Source organism: Microplitis demolitor, chromosome 4 (assembly GCF_026212275.2).
Source record: "Microplitis demolitor isolate Queensland-Clemson2020A chromosome 4, iyMicDemo2.1a, whole genome shotgun sequence".
NCBI lineage: Eukaryota > Metazoa > Arthropoda > Insecta > Hymenoptera > Braconidae > Microplitis > Microplitis demolitor.
In genome coordinates, this window is record NC_068548.1 from 840,056 (window position 1) to 861,776 (window position 21,721).

General features: G+C 26.2%; 4 protein-coding genes across 4 annotated transcripts; 3 read left to right on the plus strand and 1 right to left on the minus strand.

Moving 5' to 3' along the window:
• Nucleotides 1–1,733: 1,733 nt before the first annotated feature.
• On the plus strand, nucleotides 1,734–5,675 carry LOC103574671 (cilia- and flagella-associated protein 206; the record flags this gene model as incomplete). Its single annotated transcript, XM_053738577.1, has 11 exons — nucleotides 1,734–1,878; nucleotides 1,957–2,137; nucleotides 2,198–2,367; nucleotides 2,803–3,028; nucleotides 3,093–3,222; nucleotides 3,288–3,395; nucleotides 3,617–3,719; nucleotides 3,801–4,017; nucleotides 4,555–4,653; nucleotides 4,732–4,867; nucleotides 5,462–5,675. Coding segments are annotated over 11 exons (1,716 nt in total), but the record flags the coding sequence as incomplete, so codon positions are not given.
• Nucleotides 5,676–6,673: 998 nt separating this feature from the next.
• LOC103574628 (ADP-ribosylation factor GTPase-activating protein 2) lies at nucleotides 6,674–11,483 on the minus strand. Its single transcript, XM_008554117.3, has 7 exons — nucleotides 11,344–11,483; nucleotides 10,802–10,993; nucleotides 10,463–10,594; nucleotides 8,968–9,270; nucleotides 8,617–8,891; nucleotides 7,533–7,932; nucleotides 6,674–7,111 (listed from the first exon to the last, which is right to left on the minus strand). The coding sequence occupies exons 1-7, from the start codon at nucleotides 11,416–11,418 to the stop codon at nucleotides 6,848–6,850; spliced, it is 1,641 nt and encodes a 546-aa protein (XP_008552339.1). The 5' UTR covers nucleotides 11,419–11,483; the 3' UTR covers nucleotides 6,674–6,847.
• A 1,922-nt stretch (nucleotides 11,484–13,405) lies between these two features.
• On the plus strand, nucleotides 13,406–15,324 carry LOC103574627 (probable basic-leucine zipper transcription factor S). The gene is made up of 2 exons (XM_008554116.3): nucleotides 13,406–13,597; nucleotides 14,442–15,324. Exons 1-2 carry the CDS (start codon nucleotides 13,541–13,543, stop codon nucleotides 15,126–15,128), a joined length of 744 nt encoding a protein of 247 aa, XP_008552338.1. The 5' UTR covers nucleotides 13,406–13,540; the 3' UTR covers nucleotides 15,129–15,324.
• Nucleotides 15,325–17,095: 1,771 nt separating this feature from the next.
• On the plus strand, nucleotides 17,096–21,099 carry LOC103574670 (putative uncharacterized protein DDB_G0286901). The gene is made up of 3 exons (XM_053738106.1): nucleotides 17,096–17,207; nucleotides 18,033–20,024; nucleotides 20,583–21,099. Exons 1-2 carry the CDS (start codon nucleotides 17,154–17,156, stop codon nucleotides 19,026–19,028), a joined length of 1,050 nt encoding a protein of 349 aa, XP_053594081.1. The 5' UTR covers nucleotides 17,096–17,153; the 3' UTR covers nucleotides 19,029–20,024; nucleotides 20,583–21,099.
• The last annotated feature ends 622 nt before the right edge of the window (nucleotides 21,100–21,721 follow it).

Below are 21,721 nucleotides of genomic sequence, written 5' to 3' on the forward strand. Positions count from 1 at the left end.
GTTTCGAATATGTATAGTTCCATGAAATATGTCTTTTGTCGGATACGTATCCGGTCGTTCCTCAAAATTCACTTTAGTATGCTCACTAGCCCTGATAGCCAAGTTGGCGAGAAACTGATGAGAAACTTGCAGCCGCAACTGGAAACCAAGTTGACCGCCAACAGTTGGTACCTCCAATAGTTGATAAACATTTTCTGAGAAAGTTGGTGGCAAAAGTTGTAAATCCAAAAAGTTGACGATCACTTTCTGAGAAAGTTGGTGGCAAAAGTTGGCAATCATAAGTTGACGGTAAGTTTCTTTTCAATTTTCTCAGAAACTTGCATTCCAGTTGCGGCTCCATACTAAAGCCAACTTTCTGAGAAAGTTGGCAGTAACTTGTAGCCAAAAGTTGCAAAAGCTGAAGTTGTTGACAACTTGTCGTCAAGTTGGTCGGAAATTAATGAATGACCAACTTTTTCACGATTAACTTGTATTATCAGGGTGATTTTTTATGGAATTTTTAGTTGAATACCAATGATAATTCATTCTCTATTTAGTATAAAATAATATAGTTCGCCGTGAATGCGTCTTAAACACGTAGGTCGCATAGCATGATGTTGTGTAAACTGAAATATTTTGTACACTGTGAAAAATTCCCATTAAATTTTACTATGGGTGCATTGTAACCCCGGACCATAAGAAAACTGCTACAAAATTTACAAGCGTCCCATAGTAAACGTATGCGCATAGGTCCCAATCGTGTCGTCTGCGCATACCGTTTACTATGGAACACTTGTAAATTTTGTGTCAGTTTTCTTATGGTCCGGGGTTACAATGCACCCATAGTAAAATTTAATGGGAATTTTTCACAGTGTCTACATACATTCTAAATACTGAACCTTCATGAGAATTAAAAACCTTAAACAGTTCCACGGATATGATTCCAGGAACTAGTTCCTTTTCGCTTTGGAATCGTTACAGGTTCAATCCACAATGTTCCCGGAACTACCCACCTCTATATCATCGACAGATTAAATATATAATAGTCAACCATGAGAAAAATTCTCGAACCAAATATGTGAAAAAGTACGGAATATAAAACTTGTGAAATAAATGTCTAACTAGGGACAACACAGAGCTGAACGCGATCTAGCGGCGAGCGTCGAACTACTGCTGTTGCCTTCCCCCTTCATTCATAAATCTCACACTAATTTCTACTGTCTACACATTGTCTTTTGAAGATTTCTACCTGCCCTCGTAAAACAAATAAAAAAAATAAAATTGCGAGTAATGTTCACTTGAAAAATTAATCAATTGATGATTTTTATCATAAACCTGCCGAATTAAAAAAATTATTTTATTTTAAAAAATCCAATTAAAAATTTACTCGTTACTAAGGGCGATTGATCAAACATTCATATATATATATATATATATATATATATATATATATATATATATATATTTATATATATATTTTTTCTTATATCGTCTATCAATACTAAGTTTTCCTGTTTATTTTTGACTAAATATGAATGAAAAAAAAATTACCTTAAATAAAAAAAATATAATAAATATGATCATCGATGAGTGTTGTGATAAAAATTTAATTTTTAATAAAGAATTTGTTTTATTTTTTGTAAGTATAATAATTTTTTTTTATCATTAACCTTTATACATATATGTATATATAAATATTATAAATAGATTATTGAATTAATTAATATAATTTTTGATATTAGGTAAATTTATATCAATTGAATCCCGAATATTTTTTTAATGCTGAGGATATAAATGAAAAAATAAACGCTATTGTTAATAAATTGACAGACAAAAAAAATCCAAATTTAATAACGATGAGAATGCAATTAAATTTCGCGCGTTATTATTTGAATAAAAGTAATTTAATTAATTATTATTTAATTATTTGGATATAATTAATTTAAATTTTGGTGATAGAAGTAATCTTTTCTTTAGATGAAGTAATAAAAAAATATCGTCAGCGTTTAGAAAAAAAATTATGTCCGTTGATAAATGAAGTTTGTGAAACATCTCGAGTGAATACTGACCGTGATATTGAGAAAATTTATGAAAAAATATTGATTGTCATTACGATTATGAGCGGATTGGGAGATTCGATGACACCAGCTGTTTTAAAGTAATAATGGTAATAATTTGTAATTGAAATAAAAATAATTATCAATTTGAAATTATTCAGAGAAGCTGCAATGGCACTGCAAAGTATTTATCTACCATCAGAAGTAACTAATTTTGTTACTTTATCGAAAAAAGCCAAAAACAAACAACTGATTGAATTAATGAGCATTGTTGCGGGGATTAGATTGTTCAACAAAGATTGTCAACGTGGTGGACATGGAATAGACAATCGTATTTATTTAAATTCATTTTATAAAATATAATTCTTTTTACCTTTCACGTCTTGCGATATTATAGTGGAAATTTAAATGAAATTCGAAAATCGATGCTACTGTCAGATTCGTGATGAAATTCCCTCTAGTTTGAGTACCCACATCAATATATTTCAAATTCATTTTTTTTTTCAAAAATTTTTTTTTTTTCAAAATTTTTTTTTTCAAAAACTTTTTTTTTAATCGTTAAAAAATTTTTTTCCAATTCAAATGAATACCCACATGCCCATATTTAAATTTTGATACCAAAAATTATATAATCATTAATTAATCAATAATTAATTAATCAATTAATTTATCACTTTTTCATAACATATCGTTGTGGGTACTCATTCTACGCGGAATTTAATCGACTTTACAAATATGACATTCATAAATTTTAAAAAAATTTTAGTGCCGAGTATTCTTCAAGAATCACTTGAAAAATCTTGCAATTCGATTCTTAAACTTCTCGAAGATTTAATGAGCAAAATATATCGTCTGACAGCAGCGGTTGAAAATATACCCACTAATTATTTCGATAAAAAAAATAAATCCAGTTGCTATGACGAAAAATTTTTAGACACTAAGTGGATTATTGGGGCACTAGTTACTTGTCGTCAACAAGAAATTTATGTCAGGTAAATAATTCAATAAATTAATTAGTTAATTTTGTTATTTAATGACTAATTAATTTTATTAAAGAAAAGTTTTATCAGACCTTGAGGAAATAAAAGCAGAATTTAAAATTTTAATGGACACATTAGAAATGCGATTACATAAATTACATGATACTGTAAAATTTCGTACTGCAATACCTATTGTTCAAGTTTATGTAAGTGTATATACTTTTAATTAATTACTAATTTCAATTAATTAATTTATTATTATTGATAATAGCCGCAATTTATTGATTTGACATCAATATGGGTGAAATTACAAGATGAAATTATAGTATTGGATAATATTAATAATTTTATGGAAAAATTAAAATTATTGAGCACTGAAGTAAGTTAATTATGATATATATATATATAAAAAAAATTAAATTGAAAAAAAAAAAAAAAAAAAATAACCGCAGCCTGGATTCGAACCAGGAATTTTCAAGTTCCTATTTAGGCGCGACTTTTAAAAAAATTTTAAAAGACCGAAAAACAGTTCGGAGTCGGAAATATTTGAAATTTTACTCTCAAAAATTAATTTATTAATCATATATATATATTTTATAGATTAAAAAAATATATGATGAAATACATCTAGAGAAATTTACTAATAATACTGAAATTCTTTCTGATGCCGAAAGGCTCGAACGTTCAATGGGAAAATTAATAAGTATTCGTTTTCATTTAATTAATTGATTAATTAATTAATTAATAATAAACGATAATTACCATAATTTTTTTAATAAAATAGATGAATGTGGAGACTGTTTAATTTTATATCCGAACACTAGTGAAAATTTTCAAGAAATTCAATTAGAATTTCAAGGATTCTGTGCATGGACTTTCATCGCTGGATACGGTGCATTAATACCCGGAAATCCAAATATCGGTATCGTTAAATGGCGAGCTAGATATTTTGCATTTTCTTCAGATTATGCTGCCAGTCAATTTGGCAAAGATCCTAACAGGTTAATTTATTTTAATAAGACCCTCAGATATTTTTTTAGATTCTTTGCTACGAAATTTTTGTTTAAAAAAAAATGGGCATGATATTCTCAAAGTTCACAAAATTACGCGTAAAATGAGTACCCACAACACTAGATTACGAGCAAGTTATAATTAATCATTTAAATTAATCATTAAATGCATTAATTAATGATCAATTTTTTTTTAATCGAAATATAGTGATGTGGGTACTCATTTAAAAGGAAATTTTCTTCTTTACACTCCCCAGCTATTAATTTTTAAAAATAATTAATTATAATTAATCATGATTAATCATTAATTTTTTTTTTCATCCAAATATATTGATGTGGGTACTCAAATTAACGGAAATGATCTCATTAATTCAAATACACTATAATTTTCAAATTCTAAACCCCTATGAAAAAAATAAAACTAAAAATCTGCGAGAGTCTTTTTCTATTTCCAATCTGTCGACCTGGGAAGCTTTTCTCAGATCCATTTTTAAGTATAATAATAATGATAATTGAGATCATTAATAGATATATGTACGAAGCATTGGATTTCGTGAGAAAAAATCCAGAGTATATTTACTTATTTAATCTCCATGAAGACATCGAAGCTCTCAATAACAAAGAAAAGTAAAAATAATAAATTTTAATTTTTTCTCACATATTCAATGAAATTCCTGAGTTGTTTATGTTATTTAATTGTTTAAGAACAACGCAAGAAGAGTACTCTTTTGAAATGAATAAAGATCAGTTTGTACAAACGGATACTCATATTCTGGACTCATATATTGACCCGGATTACCATCATAGTCTTTGGGAACATCGTCACAAGGCATTGAAACTTGTAATTATTTTTTTTTTTTCATGTTTGTTTAATCATTTGAATATTCGCGGGAAATTTTGAATTTTTTTTTTTTAAGTATATCGATGTGGGTACTCAAACTAGAGGAAATTTGCAATAGAATACGAATAAAAAAAAAATTGTGATAAAAATAATTTTGAAAATAAACGAACTGATAACAGTTTTTTAATTAATTATTTATGTTTGACTTTTAATTCAAATTGTAGTCGAACTATAGAAGTTACGAAAAATTTTAAAGAGACCTTTTTTTTAGGAAATTTAATTCTCTACAAATTTATACTCATACATTTTTATCGTATCTCTGATAGTTTAGCCAGAATTCAGGTTTCAAGTTAAAAATTTATGGAGTTTTTTTTTATATCGATCGCGTTTCTTATTTTAGCTGCTAAAATATCAAAGATACAGTAAAAATATATCAGTATAAATTTGTAGAGAATTCAATTTTCTACAAAAAAGGTATCAGTACATTTTTATGAAAATATCAAAGTTTCTGAGTTATTTAAATTTTAACCGATTCAAATATTTTTTGATTTTCATTAGCAGAGGAGTAATGATTCATAAAATTTTTTATTTCAGGGAAATATATCAAAATGTATGACCAAAAGTACTCAAACATATTTGTCATACTTCAAACGATCGATGAGTATTCAAGCCTCGCTTCAAAAAAGTACTTCAAGCCAAACACTCAAAGACAACGCGTCCAATACACCTCAGTGTCAAAAATTCATTTATGGATTTCGCGCGCAACTCCCACATATTATTCATTATTATCATTAATTCAACAATCATTAATTACTTCATAATGTAATAACAATTATAACACTTTAAATTAAAATCTGAACTGTAAAATTTTAAAATTTTTTAAATCAACTTACTCTTCCCGCGCTTTTTTGTCTCCGCTGCAGAAGCTCGTCTGTCACCGGCACACAAATAAATAAATTAAACACGCAATCACTTACTAAATAAATTAAGTTATCACAAGTAATTAATCACCAGACTACAGCAATCATCTAATAAAATTATTTTTAATTATACTGTCACTTAGATATTTTTATTTGTAACTTTAAATTTCAATAATTAAAATGGCGCAGATAACTTGACAATAAATCCGACATTGAATTTAATTTATTTCGAAATTTACGTTCACTCACCCATCAATTATTATCACAAAATATATATTAATATATAAGTAATTATTTAAAACTGATAGACGACTTATAATATTCGGCATAATAAGTAATTTAATTATTTCAACAGGATAAAATGAAAGCGACCATGGAATTCAATTTCCCGGAGGCTCACTGACTTCCAAAAGTTTTTTGCGCATGCGCCTTAAAATTTTTCACTACTGCGCATGCGGCTTAAATTTTTTTTTACTACTGTGCGTTCGTCTTAATTTTTTTTACTATTGCGCATGCGCTTTACAATTTTTTCACTACTGCGCATGCTATTGATTTTAAAATTTAAAAAAAAAACTTAATGTTTAAATAATTTATTTTTTTTGTCATTATTCAATTAAACAAATGAAATTTTTTAAAAAAGTTAAAGTTTTTGCTGTAATTTAAAATTTTTATTTTAAATAATAAATTTCAGATGCGCAGGTCCTTAAAAATTTAAATAGTTTTAATTAAACTAAGACTCAAGTACTCAAGTACCACAGAGACATCTGTAAGATATCTTTTAAAAGGATAAGGCAAGTTGTGGGTACTCGTTTTACGTGAAATTGCATCAAGTAGACGACAATTACACTCATTAGTCTGTAAAAAAAAATAATTAAAGAACAGATAATTAATAGCGATAACTTTATTAATAATAAACATAAAATCTTATAAACAATCATCAAAGGCAATTTAACAAACAACCTTTACTGTATTTACGATTAACTAACAATTTTTTCAATTTATTTAATTAATTAATTAATTAGTTTATTTATTAATGAAAATATTAATTATTAATAAATCGTTAAAAATAACGATCTTGCAGTGAATTAACGGCCGCATTTGCAAGGGAACTTATTTTACCCGCGACTTTGTTCACTCCCTGGCGTACGGACTCGCGAACGTCCTCGAGGTCGACCGATCCTGTGCGCGCGGCGATGCTGCTCATAGATAATGATCCTGAAGAGTACGATGATCCTGTGGGAGAGCTCTGGTTGTTGCCGAAGAAATCTGATGACGATATTGATGACGATCCTTCGAATCTGCGCAGAGTTGTCTTACGCTCCCACTGAAAATATTTAAATTGTAGAGAAACTTACAGACTTAGAGACTAATTGCTCAGGACCTTTTTTGTAGCAAATTTAATTCTCTACAAAAAAGGTCCTGAGCAATTTGTCTCTAAGTCTGTAAGTTTCTTTGAAAATTTGAATTATAAGCAACGGGAACCAAAAATTTCACAGAAAAATTTAAAAAGCTTTTGTCAGTTACTTTTTTTGCAATTATTGGCTAAAATATTTGATTTACAGGAAAAGTGAAGAGGACCTTTTTTATAGAGAATTAAATTTCCTACAAATTTTGTCTCTTTACTTTTTTTCATAAACTCAATATTTTAGCCAGAATTTGAATTTGAAAAGTGAAGAAATAAAAATCAGTAATTAAGTTGGAGTAAAAATGAAATAATTAATTAATTAATTAATTAATTTAATTACCGAGTCATCGTTATTACTATCCCTGAAATACTGATCAGAGCTAATGGCTTTAGCTTCACCGAATTTTCTCTGAGCTTCCCCGTCGCCAGAAGACAAATGTTTAACATCCGGTTTTGAATTCGTGGATCCAAAAGTTGACCGCGGGGTTGAACGTTTCGGCAATTCCGGTTCGCTGATAACCACAACCTCTTCGTTGGAGGCCGTCGACTTGTAAGATGACTTAGACGACGAATAAGGTGTGCTTATCAGAGAAAAAAAGTCGTCTAAATCATTGGCGGGCCGTGAAGGCGACTCTAATTCTGGATCCTCACGCATCGTGTACTTGGACTCAGTTTTACGTGAGTTCGTTGACTCTTGGGTTATTACTTTCATGTCGCTGAAGGCAGAATGACTTGCTCCACTAAAAAAAATTTTTTTTTTTATATTTTTATTTTTATATTCTTTTATTTCGTAAAATTTCCAGTGGAAAGAGTACCCACATCACTATATTATTACCAAGTACTCATTAATCATTTTTATGATTAATTAATTAATAAAAAATTTGTTTTTTTGAATTCTTTGCTACGAAATTCTTTTTTAAACCAAATGAATGTGATATTCTTAGTGTACGTGAAATTCCGCATAAAATGAGTACCCACAACACTAAATTACGAGCAAGTTATAATTAATCATTTTAATTAATCATTAAGTGCATTAATTAATGATCAATTTTTTTTTAATCGAAATATAGTGATGTGGGTATTCATTTAACAGGAAATTCAATTCTCTACACTACCCAACCATTAATTTTCAAAAATAATTAATTATAATTAATCATGATTAATCATTAATTATAATTAAATAATTTTTTTTTCTAATTTAATTGTCGGTACTTAAACTACCGAAATTGTACAGAATTTTTCATAAAAAATTTAAAAAAAAAAAAAAAATATCATTTTTGATTAATGATTTTAATGATTAATTTTTTTGTCATCCAAATATATCGATGTGGGTACTCAAATAAACGGAAATGATCTCATTAACCCAAAAACACAATCATTTTTAAATTTCATACTTCCACGAAAAAGATAAAACTAAAAATTACCTGCGAGAGCCTATTCCCATTCCCAATCTTTCAGCCTGGGAAGCTTTTTTCGGGTCCATTTTTTTCGTGCGTTCACTAACTAGCTTAGCCTGCTCTGTCAGATTCTGTTCCATCTTATACGCAAGCCGACTGTTTGCTTCTATCTGATCCTCCTTATCTTCCTTATCAACGTTAGTCGGCACGGATGCTGGTGACTGAGACTCAGCGACCGATTTTTCTAGTTCATCGAAATTTGTCGTCACTCTCTGAGCTCCCATTCCAGTTTTCTTCCCCATCTAAAAAAAATTAATTAATTAATTAATTTGATTAAATTATTTAATAAAATAAATTTTTTAAAAAATACCAACTCACACCAGGACGTTTCTGTTGAACTTTACGACCGCCAATAGTCGACTTGTAATTACTACCAGTACTAATTACGCTCTCAGATAATTTTATAGTTGGTCCCATTGAATTTATTAATAAATCAACATCTTGATCCTTATTCGTGAGCTTGCAATTATCTGATTGAAGAGCCGGCTCACTGGAAGTTAATTCAACACTTGGAACTGTCGATTTTTTATTCAACTCTTCGAAAGACTCATGCTCTGTAAAAAAATCTATTTCTTCTTTCTCCTCACGTTTATTTGACGTCTCCGTGTCGTCTAAGTGCAACTAGAAAAAATATTTTTTTTTTATTATCATCTAAAACACTCATAACTTCTTAATAACTGAATTTACAACAATTTTACTGAAGACCTTTTTTATAGGAAATTTAATTCTCTACAAAAAAGGTCTCTTATGAAATTTTGATAAAATGATAAATTTAGAAGTTATTGACGTTCAAAGTTGTTCAACAAGATTTACTACAGAAAATTTAATTTTTTTTTTTTTTAATTAAAAAATTTTTTCGTATTGTCAGTAATTATTTTGCTGGTTATAAAAAAAACTGTTAGTGAAAATAACACACAGATTTTACTCGTTAAAAAAATTTTGTATATTAATTAATTTTGTTTGTAATGACTATGAAATTTTTTTTCAAAAAAACGAAGATGATTTTCTGAAAGTCGATAAAATTCTGCGTGAAATGAGTACCCACATGACTATATTACGAGCAAGTGATAATTAGTCATATTAATTAATTAATAAATATATGAAATGATGATTAATTTTTTGTGGAACGAAATATAGTGATGTGGGTACTCATTCTACAGGAAATTTGAATCTCTACGACCCTTGACTATTCATTTTTCCAGAAAAAAAAAAAATGTATATATATTAGGTGACAAAACATGAATTTTTTTTATTGCAAGTGAACACAAATTTGCGTTAGACAATTAACTTTTTTAGTGGAGACAAAAGCACACGGCTTACGATTCTCACCATTCTAATGTCATAGGCTGTTATTATGACCTATAATCATTAAATATAAATTAATAATTAAGAAAAAAAAGAACAGAAAGAAATTTTTCTTCCGGTACCAGGGTAATTCAGACTATTCTACTTCAAATTGAAATTCTGACTAAACTATCAGCTTGACGCAAAAAGTCAAAGAGAGCTTTTCGATAGGAAATTTAATTCTCTATAAAAAAGGTCCTTATCACTTTTTACCTAAACCCATAACTTTATCCATAAATTCAATTTAAATTCTATAAACATACTTGGGAGTAAAATTGAAAACTAAACAAATTCTTTTTATCTTTAATTTAAATTTCCGGGTGAACTATCAGAGATACGAAGAAAACTTAAGTATACAAATTTGTAGCTCTGGAAATTCTCTACAAAAAAGATTTTTATCACTTTTTCGCTAAAGTTAATCCTCGACCCGTAATTTAAAAGTTTATAAAAAAAAAATAGTAATGAATACCTTAGTTCCATAACGTTTCATCGCCTGATTAGAAGCTTGAGCAAGTTTCTCACGATACTGCATTGCGGTACGTGATTTATATTTCTGTTGAGCATCTGTACTCGTACAATTATGTTGCGTAAAAAATGCCCTCTGAAAAAAAAATTTTTCAATTATTTACTCACCACTAATTGATCCTAAAGTTTTTGGATTTATTTTTGAACGATAAATTATAAAAAAAAAAATATTTGAAAAAAATGCACTTGTAGTTTTTTAAATTTTCTACATGTGCCTTTTTTTAGTTTTTTTTTTTTAATTAAGTTCAGGAATATAATTAATTAAAAAAAAAAAATAACTTACAGCATGTGCGTTACCACCTAATTGCATATTTCTTAATTGCTGCCATGTCCAATTAGTGTCCAATTGTGAGGATCTGACAAACGTCAAATGAACACCAAGACTTCGGTGTATCGCCGAGCAATCGATGCATAAAAAAACCCCATACGTAACACTGCACCATGCTGGATTTTTTGCATTGCAATCAAAGCAGGTCTGCAAGAATTCAAATTTTTTTTTTTTAAATTTTTACCCACTTGACCGAAGGTCAGGGATCGGGTCCAGGAATGGAGTAAAAAAAAAAATCTTAACCATAACCTAGAATTTTTTAATAATTTACTTCCGTGGCCTAATTACCCCGTATGATTAATCAGTATGGGGTAATTAGGGCATTTGATAAAAATAAATTACGCAATTACCGGAAATATTGTAAATAAATATGTAAATATGTGAGGCGTGTCATGGCAATGGTTAGAAAAAACTAATTTTTTTTTTTTAAATTTTATGGTGAAATTATTTTAATTTATGGGGTGATTTTAGAAAAATGTCAGAGGATGAGTACTCACTTTGTTGGTCGAAATAGCACGAAGACGTTTGAATATTTCTTCAATTTCTGTCTTAGTAGGAGCTGAATCTGCCATTTTTGACGTGTAGTCGTGTTGTCACTTGATGTTAGCTCGCTATTATCTTTTTTTTTTTTTTTTTTTCTATTGTGGCTTCTACGCATGATGAGAACTTCCGCTGATAATTCCAACTGCGCGCCAGCGTGCGGGGATTTTAAATTACGCGGGAATTTTAAATTTTTATATTTCGCGGGAAATTTAAATTTGAATTTTTATTTGAGTGATTGGGGTTTATTTAAATGGGTGTGAAAATAGAAATTGAAATTGAGAAGAAATTTAGTCTGAATTAGAAAAAAAATTTTTGCGGGAAATTTAAATTTGAATATTTATTTTTCGCGGGAAATTTAAATTTGAATATTTATTTTTCACGGGAAATTTAAATTTGAATTTTTATTTGGGTGATTGGTGTTTATTTAAATGGGTGTGAAAGTAGAAATTGAAAAAATCAATGTAAGAAATCCCCTCCAAATCCCGCGAAGTTTAAAAATTTTAAAAAAGGATCTTGTATCCTCTGTAATTTGAATGTGCGGCAAAAATTTTGAAAATATATTTAGTTAAATTTTTTTTTTTTTTTTTTTTTTTTCGAGAACATTCGTTTAAACATTAAAAAAATATATAACTTATGATATCAGTGTAATTTAAGTGCAATTAGTGTGGAAACCCGATAATTTATAATTAATACATATTGATAACAGTTTGGGGAATTTTGTTGACTTAATTCCATTGTTAAAGTCATCCGATGAATAGCGATAAGAAAACAATAATAAAAATGGTCATTAGGGATAAGAACGTTGGCTGGTGTAAGCACTCAAAAAATGGTAGGGATTTCCGTTAAGTATTACATGAAATGACCTCGTGGCTCTGATAATAATAATGATAACAGTTTTAGTATATACACAACAAAAATTTCGTTAGAAGTAAAATTAAGCATCAAAACAACCAACAATTAGTTTTTTTTCTGGTTGATACAAAAAAAACAGTTTGTAAAATGTCTCTGAAATGTTTATTGATTTTTTTTTCTTGATTACGATCGCCGAAATGAGGGTAAGCACAATAATTATTATAATTGATTATATTGTGAAAATAGTATATTACACACCTAGGGTGAAAATTTGGGCATTTTGATCCTACGTTATACGCACGAGAACTGTAATGCCCTATTTTAATCCCTTGGGGTGTAATATACTAATAATAGATTGTAATGTGAAAATAGTATATTACACACCTAGAGTGAAAACTAGGACATTTCGATCCAGGCTTATACACACGTGGATTGTAATGACCTGTTTTTCACCCTGGGCGTGTAATATACTAATAATGTGCGACATTACTATTAATCATGATAGAAAATTAATTATAATTGACTGCAATACATTCACAAGCATTATTTTTTATTTAAACATTTATACTTTACTTCACTCGATGTATTAAATATCAATAAATAAACTGTAAAACATCTAAATAGTGTTAAGATTAGAATTTTTTATTTTTATCCAAATATAGTGTTGTGGGTACTCAAACTAGAGGAAATCAGCTCAGGAAGTCAACAGTAGCAATTTCCTAATCTATTGAATCAAAAAAAAATTTCGTCTTAAGGACATCATGTTTTAAAAAAATTTTTTATCTTCAATAACATTCGGACATTTAAGTTTAATGTTTTTACTAAACAATGAAAATAGTTTCGTTAATTTATTATAATAAAAGTAAGAAAAATAATCGACGAAAATGTTTATGCCCGTGATTCAAAATTTACCATTTTAAATAATGTCCTTTTGACATCAGTAGAATTAAAAGGTAATTAATGTGAAAAATTTGAAGTTTACAATGAAAGATAATAACAATAATAGTTGGGGGTATTTTGATGAAAAATTTCCATGAGTAATCTTTTGATGACAAACAGAGATAACAAAACTATTATTACAATAATTACTGGGGCAAAGATGGTCTGCTGACGTGATCGATTCGAATCATTTTATTTTGGTTAATGTTGTACATGAGGTGACATCGTGGCAATGATAATAATAATCATAATTAGTTTGAGTATATATACGACAGAAATTCAGTTAACAAAAAAACATTACGAATTAGAGAAGTTAATGAATCATTTTTTTTTCTGTTTGACATAAAAAAAATTTTTAAAATGTGGCTGAAAAACGTTTGGGTTTTTTTCTTCTTGGTTGCGATCACCGAAATAAAGGTAATTATGATATTATTATCAATTATAAAAAAAAAAAAATAATTGTATAATTATATATGATATATTATATAAAAGATAAGCTTCATAAGTCAGAGCGTAGAAAATGCGATTTTCATTTTGAATTTTTTTTTTTTTTTTGAAATTTGAGAAAAAACATTTTTTTTTTTAATTAATGAATTTTTATTTACAAACTTGAGAATAAAAAATTAAAAAAATATGAATTTTGATTTTAAGGGCCTATATATAATTCCTAAAATAATGACACATAATACTAAATTTTTTAAAAAAACTATGAGGAGTGTGCGATTAGTTTGAATCTACGAATGATTATAAATTTATCGACTGATTATATATATATAGGAATTAATAGAAAATTAAAGGCCCTTTAAAATGAGTACCCACATGACATATTTATTTTTAATTGAAATAGTTATATATATATATATATATATATATATATATATATATATATATATATATATATATATATATATATGTAGATTTCATAAATTATTCAAAATAATTACAACATGTTGGTATTCATTTGAATCCGTATAGAATCTTATACATGTATATATATATATATATATATATATATATATATATATATATATATATATATATATATATATATATGAGAATTGATAGAAAATTGAAGGCCCTTTAAAATGAGTACCCACATGACATATTTATTTTTAACTGAGTAAGTTATATATGTATATATATATATATATATATATATATATATATAAACTACAGCATGTTGGTATTCATATGAATCCGTATGAAATTTTATATACGAATATATATATGTTATTAATTATATATATTATGTTTCTTAAAGGCAGTCAATATAAAAATTCAAGGATCAGTCTTAATAATCGAAAATTGTAACTGGGCTGTCAATAACACATATCAATGCACATCTCAAACTTATGATATTTCTAACAATCATGGTGTACATATTTCCAACGATAAAGTTTCTCTTAATGGTGAAAATATCATAAGTAATAATGGTTTCAGTATTAATTTAAATAACAACGACATCATCGAGGAAGAAGAATCATGTCCAACTGAAACCAGCGGAACCATCGCCATTAATAACGAGAATAACATAGTCAAAAATTGTGTCTTCGAAAGCATAACCGGTTCGCTGGATATTAAGAATAGAAATAATAATAAAAATGACATTACTATCAATCATGATAGCAATGAAATTAAACTTGATAATACAAATAATAATATTAATAAAATAATAATTAATGGCAATAGTGAAACAATAGTTGTTAACAATCGTAACAATAATAATGTTCAAATAATAATTTACGGTAATAGTAAATATATTCAAGTTAATAATCGTAATAATAATGTTTGCACAATTGATATTAAGGGCAACAATGGCCAGATTGATATTAACAATCGTAATAATAACGTCAATACAGTAACTGTTAAAGGATCAAGAGGAATTATTAATACAGTTAACAAGAACAGATGGACTAATGTTAACACTATTTATGCCGATAATTATTAAATTAAGTCATTAAGATATTCGCTTATATGTGAACACATGTAACATATATGATACCTTTTGATTAATGAGATTTAATAATCATGTCTGAATACATTTTTTTCCGGAAAAGTTACGATTGATGTCGGTAATGAAAATTATGTACCACGAATTTTGAATGTAATAAATATAATGCACAATAAAAATTATAAGAAAATAAGATTTGTTTGTATCAATAAATGATGATTGAGGTGATATTGTATGCAAAAAGTGTTTTTACGTTTTCAGGAATGTTGAAAGCTATGTTTAAGATAAGTTGTAGGAGATAGAGCGATCTACGAAAAAGGTCTGATAACTTTTCGTGTTAAGTCTAATAGTTTCGGGGCAATGTCACAATATTAGAATATACTACGATTTCAATTTTGAGGTTAGATAACTTTTTAAAAATCACAGCCTTTTTTTTTGTAGAACATTTAATTTCGAAGTGTCGACTGATACACTTATTTGCTGGTAAGTTGCAAAATTCCATGTGAGAAAAGAAAATTTTTTCGAGATAATAGAATTCAACTGTATGGAAATAATATATATGGTTAAAATATATGTAAAAATATATGATAAATATCAGAAAATATATTTGGTGTATTTGACTATATTTTCTGATATGTTTTATTTTATATTAAAAAATTTAATATTCATCATATACGAGTTCGTATATGTTTAGCATATATAAAATATATATGCCAATCATATACAAAAAATATATTTTCATCATATATGAAATTATATACTCTTGTCATATACAAAATCTATATTTTTATCAAACATAAAAATATATATTTCTATCATATACGAAAAATATATTCTGATCATATATAAAAACATATATTTATATTGTGTATGGAAAAAAAAAATTTTCTTATTTTTATGACCCACTCCAATTAAATTAGATATAAATTTTAATATACTCTTTAAATTGCAGATAAAATTCCCGAAATTAGTTAATTAGAAGCGAATATATAATATACCCATATACATATATATACACCGAATAAAATATATGCTTAAATATAACAAAGAAAATATATGGTGGCATATATGATATAAATTATATGCTACCAGATATTTCATTTCATATAAAAATTTTATATTTTTTGAATATAAAATGAAATATATCAATACAATATATTATAAGGTAAATGTAAATGTATATATAGCTTCATATAAAAAACATATAAGTTACATATATGGACTACATATATTTACTACTGTATATAATTTTATATTAAATCGGCGAAAATCTCTATATGATTTTTTATAATATATCATATATTTTTTTGTTGCGAACACATGATTTTATATATTTTAACCATATATTGTTTTTTTTTTATACGGGTAAAAAAGTTTTTCCGAAATAATAGAATCCAACTGTTAATTTTTGCCGAGTGACAGCCAAAAATTTCGCTTAATCTGGCCCAATAATTTTTTCATTCTGGGACCGCAACATCATTACCAAATAAGACCCATTTTTAATCACAGAAATAATAATTTATCTTTTAGTTAATTTTTAAAAATTACAATAAAAAATGCATGAAAATTTATTTGAAAAACAGTCTATTTATATATTACCTGTGTTTTTAAAAAATTATGGCAGTCATTAAATTTATACAGGTGCTTTTTTTTTATTACTCTTTCAGTGTACACATCTGTTAGATATCTCACTAAAAAGATTTCAAGAAATATTCTCTTCTTCGTAATTTCAGAGTGATATATATTTTATGTCACATATCAGAACATGTAACAATTTTAAATTGTTAACAAATAAAAAATAATTATCATCTTAGTAATTTATTTTATGCGAGAAATTGACGCAGTGTAAAAGATAAAAACCGGAATATGTTAAAATAATTTTGTTGACGTTAACAATAATAATGACAATAACAATAATAATTATAATGACCAATAAAATTATTTATCGGATATAAATATAGTCATAAGACCATTTCGCGACACACCAGTCATCGATTAAGTCGTCTTGTTTTTAAAAAAAAAATGTGTCTTAAAAATATTTTAATTTTTTCAATAATTTCGCTCGCCGAAATTAAGGTAATTATCTATATTTATTATGGTTAGCTATATATGATCATATGTGATGATATGTAACAATATCTGACCATATATGTGAGTATAAATTTGTAACACAAAATTATGCGTGCTAATACTAGGCAATGGTATTATGAGATCTGAATACTCATATATGATGTTATATGAACATATTTGGGAGCAGGTCATATATGACCATATCTGAACGTATGTTCTAGAATGTGGCGTATATGAATAAATATATATGAGGTTATGTAATTATGTGTCGATATTCATACGGGAGCATATATGATCATATAGGAATGATTTTAGTCATTTATGACCAAATATGATCATTTGTACTCATATATGATCATATATTGCAATATATGGTTGTATGTTTACATATATAACCATATATGATGGTATATGATCAGATAAAAGTTATTAGTAGATGTGATCAGATTTAGATACTCATCTTTTTTTGTATATGAGCATGAAAACCTTATATGATCATATATTGTTATAAATGATCATATATGTCACTAAAAGAGATCATATAAAATCAGATGAGCCTCATCAAGACACTGTTTGTTCATGATCATATATGATCAGATAGAGTCAATCATTAAACATGATCAGTCATATATGAACATATATGGTCATAAAAACAACATATCATCACATATTGACATTTCTGCTTATATATGATCATATACAATCAGATATGTAATTTTTCAGTTTTAACCAGATTCTAATGTTCATATACAATCATATATGATCATATCTGACTATTTTTAACCAAATATCATATTATAATACAACAAAATATAATTTTATAAATTAAAGGTCCATTCAATGAATTACTATTCCGGAACATCAACAATTTGCCACCAAATCGGGGGTAGATTGCATTGCTTTTCTACCAATAGTCCTAATTTTAACAATATTAATATTAATAACGGCAACTCATTTTCCTGGTCAGCTTTTGACAGTTATATCAACAGTACCGTCACTAAAGACGATAATAATGTCACAACATGGAATATTAATGACATTAATGAGGAGTATACTATTCAAAATCGTAATAATAATACGAATATAGTTAATATTAATAACAACTACAAGTCATTTATTATTAGAAATAATTATAACAACACCAATGTCGTTAATATTAAGAATATTAATGACGTAATGAAAATTAGTAATAATAATAACAATAACAATACGTTAACTATTAAAAATAATAGTAATAGTATTGCTATTAATAACAATAATAATAATTTAAATGACATTAATATTAAAAAAAGCAGTAAGATTATTAATATTAAAAACTATAACAACAATTTAGATGCGATTAATATTGAAAGTAATAGTGACCAAATTATTATTAATGACAATAATAATAATAACAAAGTATTAACCGTCGGTAAAAACAGTGAGGTTATTTCTATTACCAGTAATAACAATAACAATAATGAAATTAATGTTAATAATGACAATATTGGCAACATTACTATTAGCAATAATAATAATAATGTCAATTCGATTTTTGTTAGAAATAATAACAATGATATTAATATTCGTAATAATAACAATAATGTTATTACGATCACGATTAATGTTAACAGTGAATCGATTACGATTAATAATAATAAAAATAATGTGGTTAATATTATTATTAATGGTGATAATAAGCTTATTGTCATTAATAATGGTAAAAATAATGTTAATGATGTAACTATTAAAGGGAAAAAGGGACAGGTTATTATTAATGAGAAAGATCATCTCACTAATATTAATAGGATTAATGGTGATAATTATTATGGATTCATGGATTATTAATTGATGATGTTAAAATAATAATGAGGATTGATTAATGGGTGATTAATAGCCAGTTGGTTACATTAATTATTGTAAGATTATGGTTTGAAATTATTGTTAATAAATTACTGAGCAAACACCATGGAATTTTTATTTATTTATTAGATGTGTTAATTAATATTGTGATTATTTTTTTTTTATTTTAATATGGTCATGTGGGTACTCAAACTAGAGGAAATCGTCTGGGTAACAAGACTAAGTGTGAAAATTGAAAAATAAAAAAAGTAATTTCGTAATTATGGTAATTTTTGGAATTGAAATTTTTTTTTTTAAATATAGTGATGTGGGTACTCAAACTAGAGGAAATCGTCTGGGTAACAAGACTAAGTGTGAAAATTGAAAAATAAAAAAAGTAATTTCGTAATTATGGTAATTTTTGGAATTGAGATTTTTTTTTTAATATAGTGATGTAGGTACTCAAGCTAGAGGAAATTATCTCAGAAATTCGATACTATCGGTTTTTTATTTCTACTTGACAAAAAAAAATTTTTTTATATTTCCTGTGAGTAATTTCATAATACCGTTTATTGAGTCGCAATAACTGTTATCGATCTCAGATTTGGAAATTCCCATTACCACGACCACAGTGATAATTCTACGCTTTTATAAAATCCATTAACTACTAATGGTATCATTAAAATGCAATTATTGTAAAAAATACCCCAAGTATTTGAAACAAACAAACAAAGAAAGAATCTCTGGAATGTTGTTGACAAATTTTTTTTACGAAATTCTACTAATGACAAAAAATAATAATAATAGTTACTCTCGTTATCAATATTAATCAGTATCAATATATAAAGAATTAAAATAACAGTACTGACATTAGTACTAAACCAGTCATCAATTAAGTTTTCACTCGTACTAAAAAAAAAAATATTCAAAAAAATAAAAATGTGGTTTAAAAATTTATTCATTGCCATTTTTGTCATTGTAATATCGTTCACCGAAATAAAGGTAATTAATTACAATTAATAATAATTATTATTATATTAAGGGTATGCGAATAATCCGAATTTATGAATTATTTTTCGATTTTCGTATATATCCCCTATTTTTAATTTTTTCCATATTGAAATAAATGTTTTTTGATTTATCACATCTTATTCATAAATTCTATGTTCGATATTCGAAAAAAATATTCTAAATTAAATCGAATAAAATTTGACAATTTATAAACTATTAGAAAATTTTAAAATTATTCAAATAATTCAAAAACTTGTTAATACTTTGAATTTTTTGAACAATTTGAAATCACGCTTTATTTTAATATATGCAATTAATTTGAAAACTACTGAATTATTCGATTCAAAAACTATACTTACACCCCGAAATAATAATAATAATAATAATAATAATAATAATAATAATAATAATAATAATAATAATAATAATGATAATAATAATAATAATAATAATAATAATAATAATAATAATAATAATAATAATAATAATAATAATAATAATAATAATAATAATAATAATAATAATAATAATAATAATAATTTATTAAAGGGACGTTCAATAGAAACTGTTAACATTTATAATAAGAATAACGGAGATGTTGAAATAGTTATCAAAGATGGAATAATTACTTATCATGTGGATAAATATAAATATACTACTAACAATACCAAAAATAATGAAAATGCTACTATCGACTTGAAAAAGGTTGAAAATACTGCGACTACTGAAAAAAATAATGAAGTCAAAACTACAATGGAAAATGATAAAAATTCTACTGCGACTACTAAAAATAATGATGAAGTAATAACTAGTACGGAAAACTATAAAACTACAACTGATGATAATAGTATTCTACTGCCGAATGGAAAAGTTAAGCCAGGATATTATACACTAGGCAAAAATGATCCGTTCCCTGAATATTTCATTCCATGCGCTCAGCTTCAGTTTGATAATTTAATTGAATTAGAGTGTTTTTAAATTATTTTTTTTTTTTGGTATTTGTAATTGATTATTGTAATTAATTTTTTTTTTTAAATAATAAAAATTTATGTGAAATTCTATCTTATATTTGTACTGGTTAAATAAATACTTGTAAAAAAAAAATGAAGAAATTTTTTAATAAATTTTCAAAAATACAAGTTACGAAATTTAAAAAAAAATTTTGAATGGATACGGAGTAAGGGCAGCGATCTGCTGATATATTAAGCAATTTTGATATATATATATCACGAAAAGATATAAAATTTGATGCTCTTTAAAAAGAGTACCCACATGACATATTTATTATCAATAATTTATAAGACATATATTGAATTAATAAATATGAATATTTATATTTTGAAAAATATATGAAAATAAGTATAGCTTGTGGGTATTCATTTGAAAGCATTTTTCATTTCCTGTAGATCTCTATACATACATATATATATATATATATATATATATATATATATATATATATATATATATATATTTTTTTTAACAAGTGTAGAAAAAAAAATTATTTGAACAAGTGTAATTAAATATTAGATGGATACAATCTAACGACTAATTTTTTTTATTGCGTGTAAATATCTGTTTCATGTATATGTACATAAAACATATATGTAACCACTTGTTAAAAATTAATATTTGTCCATTACTTAAAAAATAATGATAGTTAATTTGATACCTGCATATTTTTTTAT